Source organism: Onychostoma macrolepis, chromosome 17 (assembly GCF_012432095.1).
Source record: "Onychostoma macrolepis isolate SWU-2019 chromosome 17, ASM1243209v1, whole genome shotgun sequence".
In the NCBI taxonomy this organism is placed as follows: Eukaryota; Metazoa; Chordata; class Actinopteri; order Cypriniformes; family Cyprinidae; genus Onychostoma; species Onychostoma macrolepis.
The window spans coordinates 5,506,277-5,532,981 of record NC_081171.1 but is presented as its reverse complement, the minus strand read 5'-3'; the positions used below and the strand labels follow the sequence as shown (position 1 = coordinate 5,532,981).

At 35.4% G+C, this 26,705-nt stretch overlaps 3 protein-coding genes across 7 annotated transcripts in view; 2 read left to right on the top strand and 1 right to left on the bottom strand.

Moving 5' to 3' along the window:
• ttc6 (tetratricopeptide repeat domain 6) overlaps window positions 1-12,975 on the top strand; it is a 30,478-nt gene extending 17,503 nt beyond the window's left edge. For 3 of the 5 annotated variants that reach the window (XM_058750246.1, XM_058750244.1, XM_058750245.1), the window contains 14 exons: window positions 538-620; window positions 1,335-1,411; window positions 1,639-1,796; window positions 3,102-3,236; window positions 3,451-3,627; window positions 3,725-3,865; window positions 3,967-4,080; window positions 4,234-4,353; window positions 4,802-4,875; window positions 6,407-6,617; window positions 8,202-8,354; window positions 8,879-9,052; window positions 9,149-9,374; window positions 11,941-12,975. In XM_058750246.1, the coding sequence (XP_058606229.1) occupies window positions 538-620; window positions 1,335-1,411; window positions 1,639-1,796; window positions 3,102-3,236; window positions 3,451-3,627; window positions 3,725-3,865; window positions 3,967-4,080; window positions 4,234-4,353; window positions 4,802-4,875; window positions 6,407-6,617; window positions 8,202-8,354; window positions 8,879-9,052; window positions 9,149-9,374; window positions 11,941-12,113 (2,016 nt within the window). In that variant the 3' untranslated portion in view covers window positions 12,114-12,975. Of the gene's footprint in view, window positions 1-537; window positions 621-1,334; window positions 1,412-1,638; window positions 1,797-3,101; window positions 3,237-3,450; window positions 3,628-3,724; window positions 3,866-3,966; window positions 4,081-4,233; window positions 4,354-4,801; window positions 4,876-6,406; window positions 6,618-8,201; window positions 8,355-8,878; window positions 9,053-9,148; window positions 9,375-10,023; window positions 10,229-11,074; window positions 11,213-11,940 lie in introns of all 5 variants that reach the window. The other 2 variants (XR_009266832.1, XR_009266833.1) reach the window with 2 other exon arrangements.
• Window positions 12,976-15,116: 2,141 nt separating this feature from the next.
• Window positions 15,117-17,051, top strand: sstr1a (somatostatin receptor 1a). The gene is made up of 2 exons (XM_058749397.1): window positions 15,117-15,157; window positions 15,403-17,051. The coding sequence occupies exon 2, from the start codon at window positions 15,430-15,432 to the stop codon at window positions 16,711-16,713; it is 1,284 nt and encodes a 427-aa protein (XP_058605380.1). The 5' UTR covers window positions 15,117-15,157; window positions 15,403-15,429; the 3' UTR covers window positions 16,714-17,051.
• A 2,020-nt stretch (window positions 17,052-19,071) lies between these two features.
• Window positions 19,072-20,690, bottom strand: clec14a (C-type lectin domain containing 14A). Its single transcript, XM_058749547.1, has one exon. It carries the CDS (start codon window positions 20,645-20,647, stop codon window positions 19,523-19,525), a length of 1,125 nt encoding a protein of 374 aa, XP_058605530.1. The 5' UTR covers window positions 20,648-20,690; the 3' UTR covers window positions 19,072-19,522.
• Window positions 20,691-26,705: the final 6,015 nt, after the last annotated feature.

Genomic DNA, 26,705 nt, shown 5'->3' with positions numbered 1-26,705 from the left:
GCAGGGGAAATAAATATATAAATTACTTTTAAAAGTAAATTAAGTAAATATAAAGAAAATAAAAAATTTAATCCAACAAAATGTATTGTTAGACATATTTAATATAAATTTTTATTAATATGTTTTGCTATATTTATAAGTATAAATATATGTATGTGATAATTAAAAAAGCATTTGATGATTTTATTTGACTATGCTTTTCTTTTGTTTCTATTTCCTTTGGTCTTTTAACCACATGGACTGTTTATTTCTGATTATTGAATCTGATAATAATCAGAATCTGATATTATAACTGATTATTATTATTATTATTAGTATTAGTATTATTTTTGATTGTTTAATTATTGTAGAACAAAGCCAACAGACATGGCCTACACTAACTAGACAAGCCCAGGGCGTTATTTCATTTTCAATTAATACCGTGGATAACGGCATGCCTAGTCCATGTTAATTTAAGATTTTTGGTTACTAAAATATTTCATTTTAATGTAGATTTTCATAAAACTAACTAAACCAGTGATCTTTTATTTTTTACAGGTGAATAATCTGAGTAGAGCAGTGAAGGATTTGACTCGAGCCATCCATATAAAGCCAGACGCTTATGATCTGCACGTCATGCGGTAATTTGAACATGAACCTCTATGAACCTTATTCAGAGTACCACCATGTTTATTCTGACACAAGGCTGTGAAGGATAGAAGTACAGTTTGTTCAATAGGTCTAACCCTACCTCTTAATTGTGAATATGTCTTCCCAAAATTCCAGTTAAATACAGAGTTCTGGCATGAAACTCTAGTTGCCGCAGTCCGATAGGTCTTAACTCAATCTGACCTAATGACATCATTATCACATGGCACAGCTGATTGGTTTTCTCCTGCATCAGTAGTCAAAGATCTCACTGCTCAATATTCAAATACCTGGCTTTCGTTTGCTGTAGCAGTTTGGCAGCGCACTTCAGAAACCCTCCACCTTCCCCAGCTCCACCTGTATAGATCTTCTACGAGGTGATTCATGTATGCTATATGATGTTATTCATATGTGTTACATGTGCAGCAGCAGTATTTCCACATGCTCACAGCAGCATGTTGTGGATGTATTGGCAGTAGCAAGTCTCGGTACTTGCTCTGGTGCAGCAGCAGCAGCGTAGCAGATCTATTTTGCCAAGACCAAATACATTAACATTGTTATGTACATTAAAAAGCCAATCCCTCAGAGAGTTGTCATGACAGAAAAATGGTCGTTGAAAGTGGACATAATGCAAAACCTCAAACCAGTGCAACCAACTGAATGGAATTTACTTATTTACTTATTTAAATTTTTGTGTCCGGTTTTAGAGGGAAGTACTTGTATGAAATGAAACAGTTTGACCTGGCTACCCTCTGTATACGGTACGCAGCGGAAATGAAAACAGGTAATGATCACATAAGTTCATTTAACTCTTCAGCAAATTGCCAGCATACTTTTAGTTCCTGAAATATCTCAGCCCTTCTCTCTGCCCATCTTTTAATGAGCATCATTAAATCTTGTTAGGCCACCTGGCCCAATTGAAGGTGAAGTAAACCTTGCAGGGAAATGTGGTTTATGTTGCTATAACAACAACTAGACCCAGCTGTAAAGCTCTCCTCCTTTTCGTCACAGCTCTGGGTTTATCACCGGTCCAGCAAGCTGTCGTCCAATCGTTCCTGGGGAACTATGCCAATGCTGTCATCTGTCTCGAGGAAGCAGTCGATACGTGCCCTTCTCCTACACACCTCATTCTTCTCGGGAGGACGCTGATGAGGGAGCAACGGTTCAAAGTGAGTCTGAGACTCGTGCAGAGTGTATCTTGGTCGAGCTCTGTCTGGCAGAACTAAGCCAGCAAAACACCAAACAAACTTCTCCAAAGATACCAACACAAACAAGTCATTATTAGTATTACTTTTTCAAAACATTTTGATCAAAAATACTGTTAAAAACAGTGACTATATTTTAAAATCTTATTTATTCCTGTGATGCAAAGCTGAATTTTCAGCATCATTACTCCAGTCTTCAGTGTCACATGATCCAAAAGAAATCATTCTAATATTCTGATTTGGTGCTCAAGAAACATTTCTTATTATTATCAATTTTGAAAACAGTTGTGCAGCTTAATATTTTTGTGATTTTTCTTTTTTTTCATAAAAAAATATATTTTATACATTTTAAATAACTATGCGACTATGCAAAATTTTGCAAAATACATTTCTTTGATACTTTTGGAGCTTTGGTGTTGCTGACTTTGCATTTCTAATATGCTTCTACTTGTTTTTTAGTCGAGCACCCATTTGAGATCAATGTGCGTGCTGTTGCTTACTCTTTATACATTTTAAATAAAACAACAAAAATTATATCATAATATATACACTGTGGTGCAATTTTTCACGATTCTGCACTGAATAGAATGTTAAAAAGAACAGCATTTATTTGAAATAGAAATCATTTATCAAACATTATAAATGTATTTACTGTCCCTTCTGATCAGTTTAATGCATCCTTGCTGAATAAAAGTATTAATTTATTTTTTTTAAATTCTTACTGACCCCAAACGTTTGAACAGTAGTGTGCACTTGTACACTAGTGTACACAGCAGCTTATTTTTTGTTATTGTGATCTTAATTTATTAAGAAAAAATATGTATTTTATGAAAAAAGCACCATAAATAATTGGACTGTTTTACTGTAGTTTGTTACATTTAATACAACTATTTTTTTGTTTTACAAGAACTTGGCACATTAATACAGAATTGAATTGAAAGGTGCTTTTAGATATGTGTGCAATGGCTTTCATGTTTTGTCTTGCTGAACCATTCTAGAATTTAATGAGAAACCGTATTAGTACCATAGTTCAAACATTTGAGCATGCCGCTAGCAACGCCAAGCTCACAGGTTCGATTCCCAGGGAATGCATGAATGTTTACCTTGAATTTAATGGGTACGTCTGTCAAATGCAAATGTAAAAGTCTTTCTGTCAGCATTCTGTAACTTCCGTTACCTCTAATAAAGCATCTTTTTGTCTGTTAGTAGGCAGTATTGTGACCTGTTAATGCTGAAAGTTTTCCATGGTTTATATTATGTCATTCACAGGAAGCAGTGGAGAGTTTCAGAAAGGCCCTGTCACTTCTGGGTACCAATAAAACTAAACTCATTACTTCACAAGAGGCTGCAGAGGTCCTCTATCTTATGGGCATATGCTACATGAAACAAATGCTTTTGTTACAGGTAATTCATTGAATAATACAGTCAACATTAAAACAAATAAAATGTACCCATTACACTTTCTTCAAACACGTTTCTGAATACTACTATGTGTGGTCCAAAAATGATAACACGGATATAGCATTTCATCACATTCATAAGATGTGATAGTTAACTAAACAGATGGAAACACATCCATATCTGTCACTATTCTCTCATCACCTTTTTTTTAATTCAGGAGATTGAAGACTTTCTTCTCCTCCATGCTTTGGATGCTTTTAACAGCGCTGTGAGCATGAACCCAGACCATGCTGAGGCTCACCATCAGAGAGGACTGTGCCGCGTGCATCTACAAGACTCCACAGGTGTGCAGGACTTTAACAAAGCACTCCAAATAAACCCCAAACTCTATCAGGTACACCTTGATTCTAGCTCAATGCATGGTCTGTCTGAACTGATAATGTTCTGTGCAGTAGGTTCAGAATAACACTTGTTTTTAATTTTTTTTCAAGGTGCATCTCAGTCGAGCTGCCCTTTATGGGGCTCAAGGACGATATGCAAAGGCTGTACTCGACTGTAATGAAGCTATCAGGATCCAGCCCAAGAGTGTCAGAGCATACTTGTATAAAGGAGCTCTTAAATTCTATTTGAAAGTTAGTAAAAATGGCACAGTTTTGAGCATAATTACCGGTCACTTGAGGCTGATGATCTCTATGGTATTTGAGAGAAATGTTGTCCACTTATCTTGTTTTAGGCATACAAGAGTGCAGTGGAGGATCTGGCGATGGCAATCCAGATGGACAGTACCTGTTCATTTGCTTACTACAACCGCGGCATATGTTTTCATGAGCTGCGGGATTATGAACTGGTGATGTTTCTTTTCATTTCCCTGCTTTGCATCCGCTTTTTCAAAACGGCAATGTATACAGGATCATACAGAAACGTATACAAATGCAGGATGCTTTTTCATAACAATTGCACTTGCTCTCTTCCTCCGCATTATTTCTCTTTAATCTTCAAGGCTCTCAGAGACTATAGCATTACGCTGCTCTTAGGCTGTAAACCTGAGCTTGAGCTGAAAGTCGTGATAAACCGTGGCCTTCTTTATGTGGAGCTGAATGACTATGGAAGTGCCCTTCAGGTAGGCCACAGTTATAAAAAAAGAAATAAGAAGCATTGATTGCATCGGGCCTGTAATCCATTTGTCTCTAGGATTTTGAAAGCATATTCATCATGAGATTTATAGTGAGGTTTTTCATATTTCTCTATTCTTGTTTTCATGAAATGTCATTTCAACAAACTCATGTCATTACAAACTCCGTTTTACATCCATAAATTGACATATTTTGGAGATTAAAAAAAAAAAAGTGTTGTGTGAGTATATCCCATGGAAATTGATTGGATTGTCAGAATAGCCATTAAATATAAAGAATAAATCAGGTGATTTTAGACGATGTTTTGGAATAATATGATTCGATTTTAAGAAAGTAAATTGAGTTATTTTTTTGTTAAGTTGACTTTAGTAGCATTTTTATAAAAGCAATAGTAGTGAAAATAATGTTAGTGAAAATGATTGTGTTTTGTTTTAGGACTTTAAGGCTGCAGCACAGAAACAACCAGAGGATGTAATAATTCTTCATGCGCTGGGAGTTATTCACCACAGGTGTGAATTTTATTTTGAGCTATCATTTAGTATGATTGACTATTTCACAGTGCTAAATTGCCATGTTTAAGCTTAGAACCATTTTCACTCCGCAGTGGCAGTGGGGTCATATTAACTGCTCCACAGCATGTTAAACTGCTATTGTGTTTAAAATAAAAGATCAAGGCTTTAGCCCTCTGAGACACATCATGACAGGTCATGTGGTTTTATTCACTGAGAATTTCTTAGAATTAGGAATTCATTGAATTTAGTTGAGTTTTCATTCTGCTCTTTATAGTGAAGTACTGAATGCACCACAGTAAAGAGGTGATTCATATAGTATCAGTCTGTAGGTTGCATTATGGAAAATACAATTTTTCTTGAGCCTTTAAAATAAAAGAATTTGTCATGGTAAAATGTAAAATTATTAAAAAAATGTAATTAAAAAAATATAACACACAAATGAAATTATGCCTGTTTATGTAACTATTTAAGTAATTATGTTTTTTACCACTTAAATATAAGTGGTAAAAGAATATAAAACTTAGAATTTAAAAAGGCTAAAGGCTTAGAATATAAAAACTACCATTCAAAAGTTTGGGGTCAGTACGATTTTTTAATGTGGAATGCGTGATACATTTGTTTCAGGATTCTTTGCTGAATTATAAAGTTCAAAATAATTTATTTGAAATTTGAACTCTTTTGTAACATTATAAATGTCTTTACTGTCACTTTTGATTAACCCATCATTTCTGAATAATAGTATTCAAAAGATGACTCATCCAAACTTTTGGATGATAGTTCATGTGTGGAAAGTGATAAAAATGTAAGACATGGTTCTATTATTATTAAAGCACAAGAAGCTGTATTTTTCTTCTCATAGTCCTTAGGTATGAGTTTGAGTGGAAGAACACTCTAAGGACTACGTTATTAATGGTGTCCTGAAACATTGCATGACATTTATGAATAGCTATTGAAGGTCTCTGAACTATGCCGCTTACCGTGCAGATCTGCATTTAAATGGAGCATTCAGAGCATAATATATCGATTATTTTTATTGATCAACACTCAAAAGGTGCTGCGCTTCCCGAATGCGTTCAGACCGACTTATATCCAACTAACAGCCTACGATAGACAGGACATCTTATCTCTTTACATGGACTATATAATATGAAATATCTTAGTAGCTCACTGACGAGACGCATTGCTCTCTTAACTATCATTTACAAAAGAACAGAATGCTTTCGAATCCATAGAAGTCGACATTTGCACATTTTCATTGCTTTAAAGGAGCACTTTCAAATAAATGGCTCTTCACAATAATTGCAGGGTGTTTTTCCTTTTTAAACTGAGACTTCTGGGTGAATTCAAAGCTCACACTGGGAATGTTGCACAGCTTGTAATTCAGTTTTCAAAAGCAAGAGAGAGGGGACGTTTTTACAGAGCGTTTAAGGCAAAGTTCATAATTAAGCAGACAACTCATTTTCATGTGCAAACAGAATTAGGACACATCACTGAGGGTAATAGTCTGCTTTCTTTGTCTGTTTTCAAGGCTCGGCCAGTTACAGGAAGCTGTGGATGCTTACAGCCAAGCTTTAAGACTTGATCCCTTCTTGCAAGATTCCCATGTGGGCAGAGGCAATGTTTTCATGGATTATGGGCACAATCACGCCAGGAAACAAGCCCAGAGGGACTTCCTCTCAGCCCTGCATCTCAATCCACTCTGTTCAAGTGCCCGCATTAGCCTGGCATACAACTTACAGGTAGTGTAAAAATCATTTTTATTTCTCACAGGTTGATCTTTCATAGCTTAACAGGCTTAGAGAAGTTCCCAAATGCTTCATTTATGTCTCTGTTCACATCCTTCTCTAAATCTTCCTTTGGAGAAATAAAAAAGTAAAAAAAAAAGAAAAAAAGCTCTCAAATTAATGTGGATAGCATACTACATCTGATAATTTGGTTTTGGGAGAATTTGATGTGAAATGTTACTGAATTTTGACAGCAGACTTGTGTATCCTGGCAAAAATGAGCACCGTTGTGAGCCTTTCTGAATCTTTCATACAAGATTACTGTTGTTTCCCCTCAGTAGAAACATCTAAGAGACATCTAACTGAGATAGTATAGAGATTTATTTTGTATGGGTAACATAAAAAAGTTTGCACAATACTGCTGTATTATAAATTGCATTTTGTTGCAGTTGTATTTGTATGGAATCTTATTTCTGCGACAAAATTAAAAAAGGTAATTGTGACTTTTTATCTCACAATTCAGACTTTTGTCTTTCAATTCTGAGAAGATAATTCAGACTTTTCTTCTTAAAATTGCGAGTTCCAAGAGGTGAAAAGTCACAATTACCTTTTGTATTTTTGTATTCATTGGCAAAAACAAGCTTTTTTCCTCCACGGAATAAAAAAAACATTTGGGACATTTACTTTTATGCGAACTTATATCTCCCAATTGTTAATATCTCACTATTTTGAGTTATATCTCAGACTGTTTTACTAAGAATTGTGAGAAAAACAAAGTGAGGATTGTAAGATAATTACCTTTTAAATGTTTTATTCCGTGGCAGAAATAAGCTTCAATATTTAAGGCATCAATATTTGTATCTTCTCAGATGCAGCAATATCCTCTACTTAACAATTAATATGCTGGATGATATGGGCAAGTCGTGTTATGTCATATTTCTGAAATTGAAATCTTGTCCTGTTTGTCTTACATAAATCACCTTATCATAAAATGTTGTCTTGTTATAATACACATAATAATCTCAGCAGGCAACCAGCATGTCCAAAATTAGTTTGTTACGGGAAGGAAACTAAATCACAAGAAAGTAATCATAACTGACAATAGATTCTTGACAACACCATTAGCCTAGTTATTTTAGAATTCCTCAATATTTTTCATAAATTTGAGTAGTCTCTTTAAATGCTTGAAATGTAGATAACAAGAAATTATACATAATAAATTTATGCTTGGTAAATCTTAACCTCGGTAACCTTGGTAATCTTAATTTCTACATTCTCCTCTATTCAAGACTTTTGTTTGTGTGTCTGGTATCTTTTGTCTCTATGCACTTTGTTGCTCAGTTCTCTTTTTAAAAAGAAACCTTTCTTGTGTATTAAGTGTAGAAGTACTAATGGCCAGTGCCCAGAGACAAACCACAGAAATCAGGTCAACAGTAGGAAACAAACAAGGATGTATCTGATTGCTTTTGGTATTCATCCTGGCCCTCATTATCTCTGTCTCTTCCACCGGAGAGGGAACCGTATCTTGCAGACAGCCTGTTGCCTCTCAAGTCTATTGATTTCTACTAATCCATGTCAATATCTTGTCCTCTACGGCAGGTTTTGGGATTCTTCCAGAGAGCCTGGAATCAGTTCACTGTGGCTGTAGAGGTGAACCCTAAATGCTGGGCGGCGTATGAAGGCAGAGCTGTTACCAGCCTACAAATGGGCAACATGTTTGCAGCCCTGCAGGACATAAACACTGCTATAAAGGTTGTTAATGAAGTAAAATAAATAAATACTTTTATTTAGCAAGGAAGTGATCATCAGTTATAATGTTACAAAATGTTTCTGTTTCAAATAAATGCTGTTCTTTTGAAATTACTATTCATCACAGAATTCTGAATAAAAAAAATGTATCACAGATTCTACAAAACATGAACCAGCACTGATTTCAACATTGATAATAATAAGAAATATTTCTTGAGCAGCAAATCAGCATATTAGAATGATTTCTGGAAGAAATCTTTGCATCACAGGAATAAATTACACTTAAAATATATTAAAATAGAAAGAAAAAATTAAATTGTGTTAATATTTTACAATATTACTGCCTTTTAATGTAGTTCTGATAAAATAATTGCAACCTTAGTGAGCATACAAGACTTGTTTCAAAAATATTAACAAATCTTAACAACCCCAAAAAATTTTTTTAACAATGTATTTATTGATTTAGTCGGTCAGTTTTTTTGGTGAATTTTTCCTATAGTATCTCTTCTTGTCTTCGCCTTTTTCAGTGTAACCCTCATGCAGAGCAGCTCTTCACAAACCGAGGTCTGATCCAACAGTTCATGGGAGATAAAGCTAGTGCCATGAAGAACTACCAGACCGCTATCAGCCTCAACCCGGAATATTCCCTCGCTTACTTCAATGCTGCCAACCTCTTCTTTTACAATGGACAGTTTGAGCAGGTAAAACCAGAGGCAATTCACTACTGACTCTCTTTGAGACTCTCTAGACGAGAGCCGCTGAGATATATAGTGAGTCTCATTTTTTCTGCGACACAGGCATGTGAGTACTACAGCCGAGCTATTGAGCTGGACCCCTCAGATGAGTCTGCCATCCTGAACCGAGCCATCACTCACGCTCTGCTGCGGAAGGTCCCAGCATCCCTGCAGGATTTCAATGAGGCTCTCTGCCTCAACCCGCTGTCTGCACATGCCTACTTTAACAGAGCCAACCTGTACTGCTCTCTCAGACAGTTCCAATCAGCCGAGAAGGACCTTACGCAAGGTGAGCCGTAGCAGACTGAGTTCACTGCCACCTTTTATTAAAGGAGCAGTATTCTACACTCGTGTACCATTATGTCCCCTGAACTCAGTTTATACACTACCAGTCAAAAGGTTTGGAATTAAGATATTTTAAGACAGTTATTTTAAATTGAAATATTGCACAATGTTACTGTTTTTACTATATTTTTGATCAAATACCATAAGAGATTTCTTTTAGAAACAATAAAAATTGTAATTATTTAAAACTTTTGACTGGAAGTGTATATGTCAATTAAGGATTTTTGCACTAAACATGTCTTCTTGTCTAATAGTATAAAACAGGCTGTATTTGTTACTTATTCTTTGTAGAGACAAAAACTAAACTAACTTGTATGATTTATTTTATTTTCAATTTTTATTTGTATTTCAAACTGATAAGAGAATGATAATTGCAACTAATTTGGTAGTACGCAGATATCACTAATTCTTCTATAAATACTAAAGGCCACATTAATCATCATGCAACGTGTTATGAGAGAGCAAGACCAAAAGCTGACTTCAGAGTATATTGTGTTGCTTGATTTCATTGGCGTATATATAGAAAGGTTATTATGTTCCAACTTTGAAACATCCTGATATTAATTTGCCAATAATGATTCATCACTTTACAGGGAGATTTGTACATCATGCCGACTTTTGATGTCGTCTGCACTTAATTACGTCTGATAACACTGGCTGATATCTCTCTGGAGGGCTTTTGTCAAGATGATGAATGGAGAGCTGGTGAAAAGATAGCAAAGTTGTCTTTATCCTCAACAAATCCACTCCCACAAGTCCACTCATTGACCATCTGATTGCACACTGAAATCATTAGCTGTAAGATTTTTTAAGATTTTTGAATGAAGTGCTCACCAAGGCTGCATTATTTGATCAAATATACAGTAAAAACAGCAATATTATTATTATTATTACAATTACAATTAAAAAGAACTATTTTCTGTTTTAATTAATTTTAAAATGTGATTTATTTCAGAAATTAATTTTCAGCATCATACCTTTAGTCTTCAGTGTCACACAATCCTTCAGAAATCATTGTAATTTGCTACTCAGGAAACCTTTCTTATTATTATCAATATTGAAAGCAGTTGTGCTGCTTAATATTTTTATGAAAACTGTGATGCATTTTTTCCCAGGATTCTTTAATGAATAGAAAAGCTCAAAATTGCTGCATTTGATTTGAATCTTTTATACATTAATCTTTTGTAGCATTATAAATGCCTTTGCTATCACTTTAAATAAATTGAATGCATCCTTGCTGAATAAAAGTATTAATTTATTTAAAAAATAAATAAATACTGTGTTTTCCTTGAAATGTAATGAGCCCAGTCAGAGCACAACAAAATATATTTTATCAATATTTATTTATTTAAAAAAATAAAATAAAATAAAAAAATAAATAAAATTGTTTTTTAGTTATATTACCTAAAAATTAATTGTATTTTTATGACTCTTTTTCAGTATTCACAAAGAATTTTATTATATCCCTATTCAATTTAATAATTTTCCTCACAGCCTTCCCTAAACGGCATTTGTAAAAAATGTTCCTGTCTAAATGGTAGTTCTTGACCTAAACAAGCTGTAGTGTAAAACAGACTTAATACTCTAAGTCCAAAGACCGACTACGTGTGTGTGTGTGTGTGTGTGTGTGTGTGTGTGAGGCAGATGAATGCTTTCAGCACACACAAGAGGACAAGAGCATGATGGGTTTGGCCACATGACTGCCTGGGGAAAAGAAAAAAGACACAGAAGGAAAACAAATGCAGCAACCATGTCTTTTTACTGCTCTACACCTAGAGACAGGTGGTTACTATGGTTACAGTGTAAACCAATTATAGATTTCCTCTTGGCAGGCTGCATATTTATGAAGTTGAACACAAGGATGTGCAAGCATTTCTGATATAAAAATCCAGAGTTTCTTAAAGCCCCTCCACCTGCAGCTGAAACAGGTGGGATATTAGGAAACAGATGGTCCTCGGTATCTAATGAGTGTGTTCTCCGTGAATGGAGTAATCACTTGCTATTCCAGCATGCGCTTTCAAACAATCTAATTTTGTTAGCCGTAAATAGACACATTGAACACTTATCCTATAAGCCATAAAAATGAGTTTTTCTACATTATCTCGCTCAAATCAAGGCCTTTACATGTGCGAGCTCTTTGAAGCAAAACAACGTCTGTAAAGGTACCAGGCGAGCAATGGTAATTTATGCAAATGCAGATGGCAAACTGCTCGCAAATTGTCCCTCTTGTGTGAACTAAAAAGTAGATGTACTCCTATTCGATGTCTCTCACAGCCTGATGTTTCAGTCACGAATAAGCACTGGGTGAAGTGTGCTAGCCTAATATTAACGTCAGTCTCTCTGTGAGAAGAACAGAGCTGAGAGACGAACTGTGAACAAAGCTTTTGTGGTGAAGACAACACAAATAATGATACACCTCTCCGTGTAAACAGGAGACAGATTGATAAATGCCGGGGAAGGTGAGAGTGACATTTTGCTCTAACATATCTCTGTGTGTGTGTTTCTTGAAGCTTTGATGCTGCAGCCTGGAGATGCTCTTCTCTATAAACTGAGGGCTGATGTTCAGGGTCACCTGGGATGGAAGGAGCAGGCGCTGGACGACTACAGAATGTCGGTGGAGCTTCAGGACTCAAGATGCTGCTCAGGGTCGGAGAATGATCAAAATGAAATTTTTGCTTCTTAGATTATTAGAATTAGCTAATGCAATACAGTTTTTGAACATTTTTGTTGCATGCAATCAGTTTAAATTTGTTAAATGTGAGTTTGAAAGTACATTAAAGAAATTATTGAATGTGTGGAAAACCAAGATCCAGATTGACAATTTAATTTGATTGTTTGTTTTTTTTCCCCATCATCCATTTCCATCTTTTATAATACTCAGTTTTTATTCTTTATTTCTTATTATTCACCAGACAAATATCATTAGCAAAAATTAAACAGTGTAGTAACTTTAATTGTAGATTTTTATTAGTTTTTATTTGTTTAAATTTAGTTTTTTTTTAGATATATTAAATTAATTAAATAATAAATTAGTTTGTAGCTAAATTCATGTAAGTACATCATCTTTTTGTTGAAAAGGCTTCATTGCATTAAAAATATTTTTCAATTTAATTCATATTTTATGACATTTTATATTGAGTGAATAAGCCATGCATAACTTATTAAAACAAGGTTTGCTGTCTGTAAGATTTTTTAGGGTTTCTAAAAGAAGTTTCTTTTGCATACCAAGGCTGCATTCATTACATTCAAAGCACAGTAAAAAACAAAAATATTGTGAAATTTTATTACTATTTTTAAAAACTATTTTCTATTTCAATATATTTTAAAAAGACATTTATTCCTGTGTTGCAAAGGTGAATTTTCAGCTTATTACTCCAGTCTTCAGTGTCACATGATCCTTTAGAAACCGTTCTAATATGCTGATTTCCTGCTCAAGAGATATTTCTTATCAATGTTTTTGTGAAAATATTGTGATAAATTTTTTAGGATTCTTTGATGAATAGAAAGTAAAAAAAAACAAAAAAAAACAGCATTTATTTGAAATAAAATCTTTTGTAACATGATGAATGTTTTGGGGTCACTTTTTGATCATGTGTCTTTACTGAAAAAAAGTATTGATTTCTTTAAAAAAAAAAAAAAATCCTATGACCTTAAACTTTAGAATTGACTGCATAAGAGCTGCTTTGCTTTTTCTTTTCTGTCAGCCAAGGAGGTCTTAAATACTTGCAGTTTCTCATTCATCTAAATAGCAGATGGTCAGCCGATTCATGCAGCTCAGAAGTACACAACCTGGATGCCGCTACCTTCACTTCATGGACAGGCAGTTTTGTTCACTGGTGAAACATCTACTATATTATAATAAATTGTTTGCAATTGCAGTTTACATTTTTGAATGATCCTAAATGTAGAGAGATGTTTTTTTATTCCACAAGAGTTTTAGTGCAGTCTGTACGTTTAGCAATTATATATCAGAATAGCAGAAGTTTAATACTTAGGGTTTAGATTAGATTTTAACCAGAATTATAATTATTTTTGTAATTACCAACTGTTTTAATTGTGAAACAATTAATTTGCTGACTAAAATGAAATCAAATGTCTAATTAATGAATGACTTTTAATAAGCAGCCTAACAGCCAGACAGCTGTACCTACCTGATGTCTGAAATCATATTTGCCCTTAAGAAGTCAGGTCACTTCATATGACACTGGGCAAAGACTCTTAACTAGATGGAAAGAGAAAAACACCTGCTGAATGATTTGGCTCTTCTCCAGTTCAGAGAGAGAGAGAGAGAGAGAGTCTCAGAGAGAAGAGTGTGAAGACAGCCATCTGCTCCTCACATGTTGTGCTCTGACTGGGCTCATTACATTTCAAGGACAACACGAGTCTCCATCTGTGAGAAAAAATGAGGTATCACTCAAATTCTGACAAAGGTTTTTCAGGTTTTTGCTATTCTTATATCCTATTTTCAAGGTGTGAGCATTTTGAGATGGAGTGCATCAGCTTGCATCAGGAGTGAAGAGGCTAAAATTATTTCAGGTGTGAAATGGTTCTTACCAGCTGTCTTGTTAAATGAATAGAATATTGTGGGCATGTTCCAACATAATGAAATTCTTCAAACTTTAATTACCGTTTTTCCCCCAAAAAATGTCTTTAGTCCGAGACTTGCATCTGCAGTCTCTGACATAATGTGTTACATGTTTTCTTACAAATCATATGGATGAAAATTTGTTTGTGTTGTCACTTTAGATAAAAGCATCTGCTAAATGAATAAATGTAAAAAAAAAAAAAATATATATATATATATATATATATATATATATATATATATATTTTTTTTTTTAAATCTATTGACTACATTTGAAAACTGTAATCCCTCTAAATTTAACATTCACCAAATAGGCATAGTATAATGCAATGCAAAAAAAAAAAAAAAAAAAAAAAAATTCAATGGCTCAAGTTAATAATTTATTCATTGTTTTTATGTATGTATTTATTTCTTTTATTTACTCATTGGGCATTTAGCATATTACTCTTCTCCAGTTAAAGCTGAACTAGATGCAACAGGCTCTGTTTACAAGTGCATTTGTTTAACTTTAATTGTTCATCTGTTTATTTGTTTATTGTATTTACACATATTCAGAGATGCTTCTAAATGTCGTGAATCAGAAACCTGGTATTTTTGCCTAAACTATATAGTCCCTCAAACAGTTTTCAGTTTTAACTGAAGCTGGATTATTTTCTTTAGCTTTGCATCCATCACTAGGTGGTGCCAGAAATACCGTAAGAACACATAAGCTTTTTCTTCACACTCACGGGTGCTTTGACGTTGTTGTAAGGCATTGTGCAGTATAGGAAAACTATATATAACAAATCAGGGTTCTACTGAATAACTTCAGATTCAAAATACTGAGCTTTTCATTTGTTCCGTGGATCTTCTGTAAAAGCCCTTTCTTTGTCGTAGGATGAACAACATGTTTTATTCAATTTTAGAGGGAAAGGGCATGAAGAAAAGCTATGAATTTTAAACTCACCTGAGTGTGAAAACTAAGCCTACCTGTTTTAGCCCTAAAAAAAAGAGCATCTAGTCTGTGTGACTGCTTGCAACTCATTGCAAGGGCATGGGTTGGGTTTCTAATAAATATAATCATAAACACGATTATTTCTAGAACAGTCCTGTGACAACGTCGAGGACATGACCGTAATGAAATCTCCTCCAGAGACGCAAAGGTCAGTTTTATTTTCTCCTCTCTTTTTTTCCCGCATTTGAAGATCCAAAAATCCAAAGCAAGAAAAAGGAGTAAAAGCATATCAAGCTGAGTGTTGTTTTAAGTTAGCGGAGGCGACAAGAAAGACCAAACATTGTACGAATTGCTTTGTTTGATATTGAAAATGTCTATTTTTATGATATTGAGTTAATACTGACATTGGAAAGAAGGTCTAGGTGTCGTCAAGAAACTATTTTTGTTTCTCAGACACGCTCACAAACCCATTAGGAGCCGATGGCGTCACGTTGCACGTGTGACGTCTGTGAATGTGATGCATGTGGCTGTGGAGTAACTGTCCATGGTGCTGAAACCGCCGCAGCGTCGGGATGCGCCTTCCGGAGTCTCGCAGCATCGATGCGCGCATTTTCTGAGCGCGTTATTTATGCACTTGAAAAGGCTCGAAACAGTGTCGGAATGCTGCCCAACGACTCCTTCAAGAACCTGGAGGATGGTTTCTATCTGTTAAACTTCTCCAGCAACGAGACGCATAACGGGGATCCTCACGGCAGCAGCGCGATCTTCATCTCCTTCATCTATTCCGTTGTGTGTCTGGTGGGACTCTGTGGGAACTCGATGGTGATTTATGTGATCTTCAGGTATGCGAAGATGAAAACTGCGACGAACATCTACATTTTGAACTTGGCGATCGCGGATGAGTTACTCATGTTGAGTGTGCCTTTCCTAGTCACCTCTTCTTTACTTCACCACTGGCCCTTTGGTTCTCTCCTGTGTCGATTGGTTTTGAGTGTTGATGCCATTAACATGTTCACCAGCATCTATTGTCTGACTGTGTTGAGTATCGATCGTTACATCTCTGTGGTGCATCCCATCAAAGCAGCCCGGTACCGGAGACCCACCATCGCCAAAATGGTTAACTTGGGGGTCTGGATGTTCTCCATCCTGGTCATCCTACCCATCATCATCTTCTCCACCACTGCACCCAACTCTGACGGATCGGTGGCTTGCAACATGCAGATGCCTGAGCCCGAGCGTCGGTGGATGGCTGTATTTGTGATCTACGCCTTTCTGATGGGCTTTCTCTTCCCTGTCATTGCCATCTGCATGTGCTACATCCTCATCATAGTGAAGATGCGGGTGGTCGCCTTGAAAGCGGGCTGGCAGCAGCGCAAAAAGTCCGAGAGGAAGATCACGCTGATGGTGATGATGGTGGTGACAGTGTTTGTGATCTGCTGGATGCCTTTTCACATCGTGCAGCTGGTCAGCGTGTTCGTCCAGCAGCACAATGCAACCCTCAGTCAGCTGGCTGTGATTTTGGGATATGCCAACAGCTGTGCCAACCCCATCCTGTACGGATTCCTGTCGGACAACTTCAGACGCTCCTTCCAGAGGATTTTATGCCTCCGCTGGTGGGATAACGCCACGGAGGAGCCCATAGATTACTATGCCACAGCTCTGAAGAGTCGAGGATACAGTGTGGATGACTTTCAGCCGGACAATCTGGAATCGGGCAGCACGTACAGGAATGGCACCTGCACATCCAGAACTACAACGCTGTAGGACTCGGTATTACAGCATAAAGACTTGTTTTGTTATCTGTTGTAATTGCAGTGTGTGCTTTGTGTTGAAATGTATTGGTAAGACTTCATAATAACGTTCGTTAATGCCATTATTATATTATATAATGCTAAATCAGAAGTTAATGTGCATTTTTGCCTATATGAATGTGCATGAACTTTTATGCACATTATATAATGCTTTGAATGGCTTATTAATGAAAGTTATTATAAAGTGTGTCGATATGGGAAAAATGTGTGACGTTCAGATAAAAAAGAAATATCCACAGCCAAATATTTAGTTGTTTACTTTGAAATGGAATAAAACCTGGGGAAATCATTCACTCTCAGTGTATTATGTGGTGAAACTAGATTTGTGTTTTTCCGAATTTAGCTTGCAGTGCTTGCAAAGCAGGAACAAAACAGTGTTACAGTTTTGGGATTTTATGGTTTGGTTCTGTGCACAGAAATGAAATCAGAGCCGCCTTGCATTGTCATTATATTAAGTATGCAAATATATGCAAGAAAGAAGACCAATCGCAGTACAGTATGCAAATTTGACATCACCGCAATCATTGTAGTTTTGAGTAGCACGATTCTGTCGATGTTAGTCAGCGACGTTTTTTACATTTATTGTTACATTTCTTTAAAAAAAAAGAAAGTGTTACGTTGCCAAAAAGAGCAAATGTTAGAGTCTGCATTTTTATTTTATTTTTTTACATGCAGGCACAGGCACAGGTTGAATTTCAATTATATTTCCAGTGAAAGCATTGTATTAATTATAAAGACGGCTCTGAAAGTTCACTAAACCTAAATGGTATGTGTTTGATTGTAAACCTAATCCGAATAGTATAAGGTGAGATATCAGATCTGACCTGAAGCCTGTGAGAAACGTTTCCATTGACTGCTGTACTTGTTTATGCTGCTGCAGGGAATATGTCTAATACAAAGCTGATTTATGGCTATCCTTAGTGTAAGTCAATGCGTTGATTTATTAATTCATGTTTACAATTTATGTATATGTACTTTTTAACTGTGAAATATTAACAAACAAACCTCTCAGACTATGACATGAACACATTTTAGACAAATGGTGAAATATATGCTCAAATCATAATTACTCTATTTTCTTTATTAAAGGTACACTTAATATTTTTCTCTTTTAACGTGTTTTGAAAAATATATTAGGCCTACTATAAAGTAATAAAAGAACAAACAATCTATTTCAAATAGTAAAAACACATCTGAGTGATACTGCAACCGCATTGCTAATTATCAGTATAGTTCAAGTCGACTGCCATATCGACCAGAATCATACAAAAAATTCTGAGCGCCAGTGTAAAGCTGCTGTAAGCGATTTCAGCGCCTTTCGCGGCACCAAACCAGGGGCGTAAATTTCATCTAACAGTAGGGGGGGACAATAAACGTAAAATTTCTCAAGAGCAATTTTTGAAGGGACACAAATAATACAGCCAAAATTGTACTGGTAAGGATAGATATGTGTACACAACATAGCATGGAGACTGTGTTTAAATATGAGTTCATGGTTCACCACGCGGTCATATTATAATTATTATTTTGCGTCATCCATAGTATTTTAGGTTTCGTCTGAAACCTAGTATGTCTCTTTCGCATTAATTCGACTGCATTAAACCCACTGATCTGCCACTTAACATCATATTGAGCAAAACCCAACACATAGGTCTACAATATTAGCCTAATATCAGTTCACACACAGGCTTATCGCCGTGTTAGTTGTAGTGGGTGAGCTACGGTATTAAGCTTGTTAACTTTATAATCGCTCATAGAAAATACATCAGATGTCATAATTTTTTTTTGTCATGACTAATTTATTAATGATCCAGCATCATCTGTATTAAAGAGAAAGAATCATTTCACCCGATGTTTAAAGAGAATAAAACAGCCTTGACAGCCTACTTACACATAACTAACTTGCTCTCTCTCACCGGACTCGTGTGTGTGTGTATCGGTAAAGAAGGAAAGCAGGCAGTGGACCAAACCACTGTGAGGAAAGGGAGGGGGGAATCAAAACATTTTTTTGCGTTTATTTTGTTTTACTAATCACACAATTATTTTAAGTATATGTCCATTATATTATTTTCAATACACAGAGTCGCTTGTAATGATATTTTTAGGGGGGACCTATGCTTGACCAAATGGAACTGAGCAAGAATAACCTGACTAAACTCACACCTGATCCACGCGTCAGTGGTCAGATTCTCCTTTTTGCTGTTTACAAGTAGTCCCAAAAACAAGTATGATCTCACGAGACATCTATTTCAGCGATGTTTGTCAGATAATACAGACATTACATGTGGTACTCAAAGAAACGACCGCCGCGTACAGCTGCTTAAATATCCGTCTTTATTTATATAACTCTTCAGTTAAAAAGACACTTATAAAACTTTCATGTTGCCAAACATAGAAATATATCATTAGAAAACACATCCAATTGCAATATTAACACAATATCTTCTACAGTTCTTATAATCTCCACATAGGTGCATTTAAATATGAAAGAGTAAACAAATACAGAGTACGCTTCTCATAAATCTAATTACCGTCGATGTGACCTAGATAGGATTTCTAAATCCACATCGGAATAAAGACCCTGATTTCAACCGTGAGACGAAATGGCAAATTAAATTCAAAGGCAGTAATTACACAGCACTCTTGTGACTCCAGACCTCACACCCAAATGTTCTGAGAGAGGAATATCTTGTAGTAAGCACCCTCTGTAGTCTGCATGTGTCACATTGAATTATCTTTTACATTTTCACAGTCTCTCCCACTTAGGTTTCCTCTTTTTCATTCACCTTCTCCATGGAGCTGGATCCATTCAGAGCCACAGCCTCCACCTTCCTCCGGGCCAGTTTTATGGTTCTCCTCCTCAGGCAGCCTTTCACGATGGCCGCCACAATCACCAGCAGCACTATGAAAATCAGCAGAGCTATAATCACAGGTACTACGATATTTGAAATGTCTCCAGCGCTCTTGCTCTTCTCATTTATTCTGACATCATCAGGCAGAGACGTAGGTTGAGTTGGCATAGATTTGCCCCTGTTTATGCTTGAATATTCATTGTTTTTCTGATTGGTGGTGGGCGGCTTTGACGATCCATTACAAATGCCATCGTCATTGTACGAACATAGACATTTGTAAGAGCCTTCGGTGTTCAGGCATCCTTGCTCACATGGTTTGGATTCGTCACATTCGTTTACATCCACACAGCCTCCAGATGCATCCCTCCTGTAGCCTTTTTGGCACTCCAGGCAGAGTTGCGATATATCCACATTTTTGCTGCCGACCAGAGTCCAAACTAGATCTTTGGAGCATGTCAGATTGAACATGGTACCAGAAGGGCAAACAATCTGACGTGTGTACGGATCATTTGATGGCTCAATCATGTCATGTGTGCTGAGTATTTCTGGACGAGGACATACCAGCTTGACGTTTCGTTTGCAAATGAAAGGATGTTCCTGTCTGCAGGTGGTATCCACATACCCATTGCTTTTTGCACCAGAGTCACTATATTCCACTGAAAGCAGCCCACAGAGAAGATATGCGCAAGTACTAGAAGGATTGGTTTTCCAGGTATTAACATCAGATTGAGTGCTGTTGTCCACCGTCCAGAAGAATCCTTTAAGAGGCAAACGCTGTTCAACACAAGTGCCTTTATCCTTCTTTAGTCCAATCCAAAATGACGTGGTGGTTTTGTTGTTCATATCCCAGATTGTTTTCAGAATCTTCACCATCTCCTTCTCATTTGGAATGTTGGTCAAGAAACTTCCAGGTTTGCAGTAATTCTGAGCATTTTCGAATGAGAGTTTGTTCAAATGAACAGTGTAGGACGATTCGAGCAAACAGCGTGCCACGTTGAGGAAGCTCACAAGATATAATCCCGTCCAGAGCTCCATGTCTGCACGCTGACTGGAACTAAATGAAACTGTCTGCTTTCTTAGCTGCCCCTGTGAGGTCCTCCCAAGACAACAAGCACAGGAAGTCTGTTCAGCCTTGATACAGCCGTTCACTTCCTCTTGGGTGGTGGTGCTGCTGAAGCAAAACAATCGCAACTATGAACAAAAACGGTTGTTGGTGAAACAAAAGCTCGCATAATACACAAACTCCCACACCAGAGTGATAGATGAGCTCAAACCGATGGGAAAAACCTATGTTCCTTGGCAGAGGATCCGTTAAATCCAAGCATGGATCAACACCCATTACCTCCTTGAGGGTTTTAGGTTTCAATACCTTGGAAACATCGTAACTGCCTATTCTAGCATTCCCGCATAAAGATATGTGTAACACTGGACAAGGACTTTTCCTATTTATTTTACTTGCTCATTGTGTCTGTAGCAGCGTTCTTTAACAAAACAAACTCTGGGAAAAAATTCCCGGAAGCATCGCTCATTGCATTTGGGAATGCGCTTTACAGTAGTCCTATACATCTGTTTACATGTCACACTTAACACTGTCAGATTCGAATGCGTGTTGATTGACCTCAGTGTGTGTTTTCAAGGGCTCATGTGGGACTAATGCGGTGCTGAATGTCCTATGACTAACACAGTATTATTCTGTCCTTCTAGCAGGCCGCTTCATGACGAACCAGCAGATGCTTCCTGGAGGAAATGTCAATGAATGGCAGGAAGTGAGGTTGAAGAGGGCGCTTGATTTTATGTTGTACAGTCTGGAGTGTCAGGGGGTGGAGAAATAAGGACATGAAATGGAATTATGGGTAAGAGGAAAAGGAGTTACCAGTATGCCAAGAAAGAACAAAGAACAAGTTGAAAGGAAGGTGATACAAGTGTTTTGGGAGAGCTCTGTTGTTTTGTGAGCCAACAAAACCAGCCTTTAAAGGAGAGGTATGCTATTTCTTTTCTAAGGGAACAATTTTTCTGGTCATTCCACCCACACCAGCCACCCCTAAAAACACCCTAGCAACGCCCTAACAACATAGCAATGTCCTTAAGAACATCTCAACAACATTTTAGATTGAGTTTTTGAATCCTATAAATTATAATTTAAAAAATAAACAATAATAAAATTATACATAATTTATATATTCATATTTTTTTTCAAGAGGTATATACAATATAAATAAAAAGTAAATAATAAAGAGATAACAGCACAAAATTTGATATATGAATATGTGAATACTTTATTATGTTTATGCTAATTTATTATAATTAAATATTTGATATAATATACATTTCAATAATTATATTTATATATTAACTTTTTTTATATTGACTTTTTATGTTTGTTGCTAATTTGATATTATAATTAATAAATGAATATTAAAGAAGTAAATAAAAAAGCAAATATAATACAATTATATTTACTATATATACACACCTTTTTTAAACTTAGTCTCAGTTTAACAATGTTCTCAGAAAATTTGTTACACAATACAACACTGTTATTTAGTAGGTGGTATGTGCGTATTTATAAAAATTTCACATGCTCTAGTACTGAATTCCTCCTACGGCACATCTTGAAGGAATACAGCTAGTGAGTCATGATTTAATTAAAAGTAGGTTTGAAAGATACAGCCCATGGCAGTATTGAATGCCAAGGAATGTTAAACTGTTAACTTGAAAAAAAAAAAGTTGCTTGAAGCTCATCAGCTCCAGACAGCTTACATCGTAACAACGCTGCTGACATCAACAGCTTACAGTTACATTGCCGGTTAGTGCTGGTCTAGATGGTGGATCAGCACTGGCATGCTGTGCAACAGCTGGGGAGGCTAGTCAACCTGCTGTTTAAGTAGACCAGCACCAAAAACACAACATATGTTGGTCTTTTGAGTCCTACATCAGCTAATACAAGCACCTGGCTGGATTGACTTGACAGGTGTGTAGTTTCACCTTCATCTCACCATCACACATGTAATTGAGCACATTAATTATGCTATAATATTAAGAATGATGCCACTATGACATGTTAAGCGCTTTCAGTTCCTAGAAAAGCGCTATATATAAATGTAACGAATTATTAGTATTGTGTTGTAGAAAGGAAAGGAAAAAAATAGCTGGTTTAGACATTGCACATTTTAAACACAACCTGTCTACTACCATGGGTACAATGTCAGACCAAAAACCGCAAAATTCTCAGTTTATTCTCATTGCTGTCTAGGAGAAGCATTTGAGATATTAAAGTAATCTTTTTGTCATATTTCTTTCCTACAGATCTCTGTGTCCTGTTGTGGAATGTAAAATTCTGTTTTAGGAATGACAGGTTTTTCTCCAGTCTAGTAGGAAACATTTTTTAAAACTTTTAAAAAAAATTATTATTATTATTATTATTATTATTTAAAATAAATTCAAATCTATTTCTTTATTTAATAAAAAAACATTCTAATACATTAATGTGGAAATTATTATTATTTTATTTGACCCCATCTTTTATTACTTTTTATATGTTCATATGTAAAAAGAAATCAAAATATAGCATAAGATTGTAGCTTTATAATTCTGAATACTCTATTTTAAAGGCTGAAAACATTTTTGTATTTATTTATTTAATAAATTTTTACATTTATTTTAATTAAACCTTTATTTTACCTCATCTATTATTACTTTTTATGTTCATAAGTGGTCATTTTTGTAGCCTGTGAATCAAAATATAGCATAAGATTGTAGCTTTATAATTTTGAATACTCTATTTTAAAGGCTGAAAACATTTTTGTGTTTTTTAAATTAAATATACATCCTGTTTTTATTCATATATTATTAAATTTCAGTTTTATTCTACTATTTTACCCAGTTTTATTTTTCTATAGCATGTAAATCAAAACACAGCGTGAGATTATATCATTATATCATAATTCTGAATTGCTCTTTATTGCAGAGGCTCTTTAAGAGTCATCATGTTTATTGTCTCGGTATCAGCACTGTGTGAAAATTAGATCAGTGTTCTCGCAAAAAATCTGTTACACAATACAGCACTGTTCAGTAGTAGGAGGAAAAAGAGCCAGTTTAGTCACTGCACATTTACACAAGCTGTCTACTAGCATGTGCAATGTCAGGCCAAGACTTCAGAGTAAAGCCAGAAATTCTTTGCAAGTACTTACATGCAAATACTTGCAAGTACTTTCAGGTTGCAAGTACTAATGATACAATGCAAAGCATCCTGTTGAATTGTATATACTTCAAGTATGATTTTAGGGTGGATACAAACCTCAGTAGTCAACTGGCTGCAAAAGAAGACATTCTGCGTTAATGCTGGTTATGTTTAGTGCCCTGTATGGCTGGACTAAAAAAGTGGTGCATTATTAATTCTGACACATTTCCAAATGTACTTGCATAGAGTACAATTCAAATCTAACACATTACTGCTTGCGTGCACTAAAACGTGAGGCACTAATGTGAGACTCTTTAAATCTAGCAATTCACTTTCATTTAAGCAATTAAACAATCGCAGCACTCCTAATGGACTGACTAATAACTTTTCTTTAAAATTCATTTAACCACTTTGACTTTGAATGTCAAAAGCTTTTACAAGCAGCTTTATAAGTTAGATGGGGGCATCTGAGGAAGCCAGTACAGCGCAGTACTAATCACTGGGCAATTTAGAGCTGTCACTCAAACATGTTTCTTTCATGATTCAAAAACAGCCATTTAAATTTCACAAAATTAAACTAGATTAAACATCCCCACAGGATTAATATTCCCACTGGATAAACACTCAGCACGTCTTTCACATGGACCCATAAAACAAGTAGGCAGATGCAGACCAAGATAAAGATGTGCCTCGCTTTCTTCTAACGCTGGAAATCAAAAGCGAGCCGTCTAACGTTGTGTATCACGATACACCTTGATCCTTCACTGGTGAAACACTTGATAGATGTTGATGAGTCAAAGCAAATCCCTGTGGTCTCATTATACGTCCACTGAAAGCCTCTCCCTGGTTTGATGTTTGATCAGTTGAGTGGCCTTGCATTTGACTGTTTTCTACTTAGACTGGAGAAAAACCTGACATTCCCAAGACAGAATTTGTGTTCTGAGCTCCACGAGATACAGGACTCTGTAGGTAAGAATAATTACACATGAGATGTTTCTGTGAGATTACATGAAATCAAAATTAGTATATTAAGGTCTATAATCTCACGTGTCTTCTCTAGAGATTTGTAATGTCTGTTCTCAGATTTGCCAAAAGTCAAAAATTTAAATGTGAACTCAAAAATATCTTGTCCAATTCTCTCAAGACCATCTGGGTTATAATGTCAACTTTCTGTATATTTTTTATTTATTTTTTCATAGTCTAAGTAGAAAACATTCTATTCTATTCTATGCCTTTCTATTAAATTATTATTATTTTTTTCATTCTTATTTATTTATTTAACATTAATGTTTACTTGATCTATTTGACACTATCTATTATATATTTGAATATGTTCAAGTTTGGTCATATTTCATTCTTTCTTTTCATTATTTATTATGTAATCTTTTGTTTATTCATTAATTTTTTATTTACTTATTTATGTCTATTAGACATTAATTTTATATTTATTTGTTATTCATTCATTCTGACTTATGTATTTATTTTTATGTAATATACATTACATTTTTGATTTTTAATATTTTATTATTATTTTAGATATGTTCTTGTTTTTTGTATTTCTATAAGCCTGTAAATCAAAATATATATGAGACTGTTGCTTCATATTCTTTTTCAGTGGTCAATCTGAAAGCAGCGATATACTTAATTTACTAAAGCACATCTGGAACACAGTAGATTGGGGAACACATTAAGTAAACATTTTATGTTAAGTAAACATAAACTCCTAATTTTCTGCTTATTGATAGTTGTTGTCTTAGTTAAGTTTAGGTGTTGTGTAGGGGTGTAGAATATGGTCGTGCAGAATAAAACATTAATATGTGCTTCACAAGTAAATAAACAGACAATATACTAGTAAAATGCATGCTAATAAGCAACTAGCTAATAGTGAAGACCAAAAAAAGTGTTACCAAACTTCTTACTAGCTTTGCAAAGAGTCCATCTTGAACTCTTTAAGATGAAGCATTAGTCTGTTTTATTTTTCACATCCATCAACCTTTGATTTGAATATCAGAAGTAAACAGGAAGTGATATTTAACTTCAGTGCAGAATAGCTAATCGCCACTCATTTATTCTTAATTATGTTTGAAATGACCCTGTAATTGGCGCCTCGGGAGCTTGCAGAAGTCACAGCGTCCAGTCGCGCATCTGAGAAGACTTGAATGAGTCTCGACCTGTCTGAGTTAATTAATACAATATCCAAGCTAATAGGAGAACACACTGTCAGTTCATATTCTCATAACACATGAATAAAATATGATGACATTTACTGACCTCACCACAAGAGAGGCAAGCGTAGAATAAACAGACACATAGTCACCAGAGCTTGTGGAATAGTGTGTAGAGCAAACACACTCATGCTGTGGTAGGACTGAGTAAGTAGTAATCGTGACTAAAGGAGACTGTCTTATTTTTCGTTATAAAGGTTTGTGTTGAGTTTTTGCCTTAGGAGTTTCTTGGTTAAATTGTCAGGTATATAAAACATCTGGACTGAATGCTATATGGACAGATAACTAAAGTTATTCCCAATTTCTAACTTCTGATTGCCTTCAATAATATCTCTGACAGATAACGCTAGTAAACATCCAGACTTTGTATTACATCTTTAAAGTAGGCCTAATAGTTAACTAACCAAAAAATGAAAATGTTGTAATTATTCAAGCACCATCATGTTGTTCCAAACCTGTATGATATTTTTTTTTCCTTTCCTTTCCATACATTTACAACCCAAATTCCGGAAATGTTGGGACATTTTTTTAAATTTGAATAAAATGAAAACTAAAAGACTTTCAAATCACATGAGACAATATTTTATTCACAATAGAACACGGAGAACATAACAAATGTTTAAACGGAAAAATCGTTGGCACGGGGGCAACAAAGGGCTGAAAAAGCAAGACATTTTGAAAAGATTCA